Source organism: Branchiostoma floridae, unplaced genomic scaffold (assembly GCF_000003815.2).
Source record: "Branchiostoma floridae strain S238N-H82 unplaced genomic scaffold, Bfl_VNyyK Sc7u5tJ_1560, whole genome shotgun sequence".
In the NCBI taxonomy this organism is placed as follows: domain Eukaryota; kingdom Metazoa; phylum Chordata; class Leptocardii; order Amphioxiformes; family Branchiostomatidae; genus Branchiostoma; species Branchiostoma floridae.
In genome coordinates, this window is record NW_023365758.1 from 647688 (window position 1) to 653616 (window position 5929).

Below are 5929 nucleotides of genomic sequence, written 5' to 3' on the forward strand. Positions count from 1 at the left end.
GATAAACACTGTTCAGCGCTAAGGGAGCGGGTCACGTGGCCGTGCCGCCATTGTTATCGGACACCGCGGGCCCTGCCCTCCTTCTGACGGCGATTGTTCCGGGGTTGTTTGATACAGGAGGTGTCGTCTGAGGGCGCTTTTGTGCTGCTAAATCGCCCCAAATACAGAGGTGTAACGTACACGGCGCGTGCTGCCATTATCTTTGGTACATTTGATCGGATGTCAACATTAAAGGCAGAATGCACTTGTAAAACTGTTGGGGAAATGTAAAAAAAAATACGGACTACTAGCGCTATAGCATTTTATAAAAAAAGATCAAACTGATTGGAAAACGGGTGGACAGGTTGTTATTTTATCAAAGGTTTCGCAGCCCTCAGAACATGTTAACTTACAGGAAATGTACAATCTACCCCTTTTATCTCTCTGATAGTAAATCCTATAGATATATGATCCGAGAGTTTTTGATCAAGAAGCTCCTTGGTTTGATACAGAAGGTGTCGCCTTGGGGCGCTTTTGTGCTGCTAAATCGCCCCAAATACAGAGGTGTAACGTACACGGCGCGTGCTGACATTATCTTTGGGACATTTGATCGGATGTCAACATTGAAGGCAGAAATGCACTTGCAAAACCGATGGGGGAAGGTAAAAAAAATACTGACTACTAGCGCTATAGCATTTTATAAAAAATCAAACTGATAGGCAACGTTGAAAACATGGGTGGAGAAGCTGTAAGAATTTTTCTCAAAAAGTATGGCATTCCTTCAGAACATGTTAATTTACAGGAAATGTATAATTGACCCCTTATATCTCTGTTAGTAAATTCTATAAAGCCATAATTGGAGTTTTTGATACAGGATGTGTCGCCTTGGGTGACTTTTGTGCTGCTAAATCGCCCAAAATACAGAGGTGTAACGTACACGGCGCGTGCTGCCATTATTTTTGGGACACTTGATCGGATGTCAACATTAAAGGCAAAAATGCACCTGCAAAACTGGTGGGGAAGGGCAAAATACGGACTACTAGCGCTATAGCATTTTATAAAAAAAGATCAAACTGATTGGAAAACGGGTGGACAGGTTGTTATTTTATCAAAGGTTTCGCAGCCCTCAGAACATGTTAACTTACAGGAAATGTACAATCTACCCCTTTTATCTCTCTGATAGTAAATCCTATAGATATATGATCCGAGAGTTTTTGATCAAGAAGCTCCTTGGTTTGATACAGAAGGTGTCGCCTTGGGGCGCTTTTGTGCTGATAAATCGCCCCAAATACAGAGGTGTAACGTACACGGCGCGTGCTGCCATTATCTTTGGTATATTTGATCGGATGTCAACATTAAAGGCAGAATGCACTTGTAAAACTGTTCGGGAAATGTAAAAAAATACGGACTACTAGCGCTATAGCATTTTATAAAAAATCAAACTGATAGGCAACGTTGAAAACATGGGTGGACAAGCTGTAAGCATTTTTCTCAAAAAGTATGGCATCCCTTCAGAACATGTTAATTTACAGGAAATGTATAATTGACCCCTTATATCTCTGTTAGTAAATCCTATAAAGCTATAATTGGAGTTTTTGATACAGGATGTGTCGCCTTGGGTCGCTTTTGTGCTTCTAAATCGCCCCAAATACAGAGGTGTAACGTACACGGCGCGTGCTGCCGTTATCTTTGGGACATCTGATCGGATGTCAACATTAAAGGCAGAAATGCACTGATGGAGGATGGGCAAATACAGGCTACTACTAGTACTAGCACTTAGTTACATGCAAAATTGGTAAAGCCGATAGGAAATGTTGAAAACATCGGTCGACAACTTGTAAGGATTTATCAAATGATATGGCAACCTTTCAGAACATTAACGTTAATTTACAGAAAATGTACACTAGACCACTTCTGTTAGCAAATACTGATTAAGTTATGGGTGTCGCCTTGGGTCGCTTTTGTGCTTCTAAATCGCCCCAAATACAGAGGTGTGACGTACACGGCGCGTGCTGCCATTATCTTTGGAACGTTTGATCGGATGTCAACATTAAAGGCAAAAATGCACCTGTAAAACTAGTGGAGGAGGGCCAAAAATACTGAGTACCAGTATTTTACAAAAAAAATCAAACTGATGGCCGATGTTGAAAACATGGTTGGACAGGTTGTTAGTATTTTATAAAAAAAATGTGGCAGCCCAGATTATGTAACGCTGGTTCATCTTAATCCGAGGGTGACCTATATCCGTTATTTGTAAGAATGTTTAAGGATATATTCAGGGATATGAAGTCGACGGACGGTGGTTTCAAATCGGAACATTTTGAAAATATTGAATATTTGAAACCACAGTCCGCAGACTAAATGTTCTGTTTTTAAAGACAGCGGATAAAGGTCCCCCGTGGATAAAGGTGAACTAGCGTTACATTGAATGAATTTACAGGAAATGTATAATCAACTTAGTATCACAAGCACTCGACATAGAACATGCAGCCATTACAAAGCTACGTGTCAGTTCACACAAACTGCTTGTTGAAAAATGTAAGCATACCGCATTCCTTTACAGCAAAGAATTTGTCATGATTGTAGCTCAAACAAGATAAAAGACGAGTGCCATTCTATTTTGGTTATACAACAATGAGGGAAATATCTTCTTCAATTGTGTACAAGTTAAGTTTCATGCTTTTGGTGTTTAAATAGCACAACAAAATTTACAGTCCTTATGTACTTAGACAAATCACGTATTTTAAACTCCATCTGCTTTGGCATTAAAACTGTCTTAAGAAGCCAGAAAAAGTTGGACCTGTAAATACTAGTATACTTTGTAGTTTTTAGTATTATATTACATCCTTACACAATAAGTTAGAATCATTAGGAACTGCATTCTTTTCACTTTGACATGTACTTAGCATGTTAGAGAGCATAAACGTACAATAAAGGTCTTCATTCATTCATTATATGTTGCTCTTGCAAATTGAGTGCTACTATTAATTACAATGTGATCATATCATCATATTTAAAGATATGTATCTCGAGGGACAAGGAGGGTGAGTAAGTAATATTGGGAGCTACAAAATGCATTTATGCCATGAAATTATGTTTCATAACAATTCTGCAACTCAGCGGTTCAGAAGCGCCGGCTAGTGATCCTTGACGGCACTGCAGTCCGAAGCCGTTGAATGAATGGAATCTTCAACTGAGGAAAACTCCAAGCAGATCCGGCGGTGGCATAAGATGATATCAAAGCCGGCCAAGGAGTATAGCCGGGCAGAGGGAGTCAAACGGGCACCGGAGGCTGCTGACCTCCTCTGGCCGGCTATATTCCTTGGCCAGCTTTGATTCTATCGCATGACACCGTCGGATCTGCTTGGAGATTAAACTCATGTTTATGATAAGTTTGGTCATCCTTGCATAAACCACGGAGGACCTGCCCATCTTGGAGGGCCCTTCCCCTTCTTATCCTTGGGGTCCTTATTCTTCTTATCCCTCGGGCACTTCTCTTTCTTATCCTTGGGTCCCTTCTCTTTCTTATCCTTTGGGCCCTCCTCCGTCTTATCATTGGTGCCATTCTCCTTCTTTTCCCTCGGGCCATTTTCTTTCTTATCCCTGGGGCCCTTCTCCATATTATCCTTGCGGCCCTTTTCCTTATCATCCCTAGTGTCCTTCTCCTTCAGATCCCTGGGGCCCTCCTCCTTATCCCTGGGGCCCTCCTCCTTATCCCTGGGGCCCTCCTCCTTGTTACCCCTGGGGCCCTCCTCCATACCCCTGGGGCCCTCCTTCTTATCCCTGGGGACCTCCTCCTTGTTGCCCCTGGGGCCCTCCTCCATACCCCTGGGGCTCTTCCCCTCATCCGTGGGGCCCTCCTCCTTCTGATCCCTTGGGCCCATCTCCTTCTTGTCCCCGCGTGGCCATTCAGGTCCAACCGGTCCTGCTGGCCCGTTTTCTCCCTGGGGGCCAGCAGGACCGACGGGTCCCCTTTCTCCTGGAGGACCCGGGGGCCCTGGGGGACCAGCCAACCCATGGGCGCTTGGGGGTCCTAGGACTGCTGCGGCATTCCCTCCCTCTCGGTCTCGAAGCTCAGCAACCTCTTGGGAAAGATTTGCGATCCTTGCTGTGTGCATGGAAAACAAGATTGCTGAACTGTGTTATAGTGTTTTTTTGTTTGTGATTAACGATTATCTAAACGTATTTGGTAGTTAAACAGGCAGTTTTCAGCATTACTTCTAATTAGTTCATGGCATGGAAGCTCATCTGTGTTGGTAGAAGAATACATTATAGAAACATACTAACACTTTACTCGAACAGTGGAATTAACGCTATATAGTAACTTACCCCTCTAAATTTTCGGACGAACACCGTCGACCATGTTAACAGAATGAGACGGTCAAAGCTGTTCGTCCGAAAATGTGAGGGGTAAATCCCTATAGTGTCAATTGGGATGCTGGATGTTAAAGTGTTAGTCATTTCTGTAACGTTTTTGTTTTGTTTATTATCGACACAGATGGACAGCATGATGCAAGTAAATGAATCAACAAATTTGGCGCGTTACACCTTGAAATGGTTTGCCTGATATTACAAAGGTTTTACATGATTTTCACAAATACACATGTACTATAGTTGCATGCAGAGAACAAAATACAGTAAAACTGACCAGCAAAGTACGGCTGCAGGACTGCCATAATCACCACCACCAGCACACCCAGGACCTGCCACAGCCGCTTACACAGCCGGATCACTCTCCTCCGCTTCTCCACAGCAACATACACGTCTGGTATATCGAAAATATAACGTCGTCTTATGAGCACTTTTATGGTTCCGAATGCGCATGAATGAACCCTATGTAATATGTCATTCTTTAAGCGGCAGTTTGGGTGTAAGGCTGCTCTTGGGCATTAGTAGGATAACGTAGCACATAAAATATAGCTCGATCAGTTTCATTTTCCCCCACAGACTAATACGTATTTCATCGATGGAATACTCCAAAATTCTATAATGCCTCTAAAAGAGTAAAGTAAGGTATTATAGAATTTGTTTGATTTGTATTTTGTATACTGGTAGTATTTCCAGCAATAATGAGGGCATGAGGATTCTGCTCTCAAACTATTCAAACAGATGTTGGATATAGTACTAGTTGACCATCCCCTACGTAATCATGTCCCTCCTTCCAGCACCCACCCAGAACATCTGCTACAGGACAAACTATCCCCCCAACGAGAACAAGATAACAAGACTGCAGAAAGCAAACGATCTGTAAAACCAGATTGTAGACACCAGTACGTAATGATGGGTACCGCGTACCGGTACACCCGGTACTAAACCGTTTTCTGGTTAAACCGGTCCAAAAAAAGCCGGACCCGGGAGAAAAAAAGTAGACCGGACGCTGGACCGTTTCAAAAGTGAACAGATTATACTGGCAGGCTTTCGAATGTTTTGGGGCTTGCAGATCTAAGAAACGAACAAGAGCGAAGTAGGGAAGAATTTTTTTCACCAGGCTTCTACAGGCAAGCTTACATGACTCGAATAGGATTTTAAAATGCCAATGGACGTCAGATATTCTAGCAAACAGAATCCTTAGTCACTAAATGGACCATTGTTTTGAGCATCGTCCATTTGCGAGTTTTCACAGATAATTGGGCCCAGGTTCAAGTCCTGACCAGATGCCCTGGACCTGGACCGTACCTGCACCTGGATTTTTTGTACCGGTACCCATCTCCAATCGGTACCTTATGCCAGGGGTGTGTAGATTTATCTATGTATTATTTGTATATTCACGTGTGATTTTGTGGGTGCAAAACACGCCATTCAGACCGCCATCACGTGTATGCCCGTGCTATGTTGAATATAAATCACGAGAGAATAAAAAGAATATTAATATTCATGCCCGTCACCTTCTCTGGGTATGTACAGCTGGTTGGGTGTTCTCGCCGCCATGTTGGCAAGGAACCGCCAATTG

The 5929-nt window shown here is 43.0% G+C and overlaps 1 protein-coding gene across 1 annotated transcript; it reads right to left on the reverse strand.

Annotated features, from left to right (window-relative positions):
• Nucleotides 1–3377: 3377 nt before the first annotated feature.
• Nucleotides 3378–5907, reverse strand: LOC118408191 (collagen alpha-1(XI) chain-like). The gene is made up of 3 exons (XM_035808826.1): nt 5865–5907; nt 4628–4744; nt 3378–4087 (listed from the first exon to the last, which is right to left on the reverse strand). The coding sequence occupies exons 1-3, from the start codon at nt 5905–5907 to the stop codon at nt 3378–3380; spliced, it is 870 nt and encodes a 289-aa protein (XP_035664719.1).
• Nucleotides 5908–5929: the final 22 nt, after the last annotated feature.

Coding starts and splice junctions, on each gene's coding strand:
- LOC118408191 (XM_035808826.1), bottom strand. CDS start 5,907: ATGGCGGCGAGAACACCCAACCAGCTGTACATACCCAGAGAAG. Junction 4,745..5,864: donor GCTGTACATACCCAGAGAAG/GTGACGGGCATG, acceptor TCGATATACCAG/ACGTGTATGTTGCTGTGGAG. Junction 4,088..4,627: donor CCTGCAGCCGTACTTTGCTG/GTCAGTTTTACT, acceptor CCATGCACACAG/CAAGGATCGCAAATCTTTCC.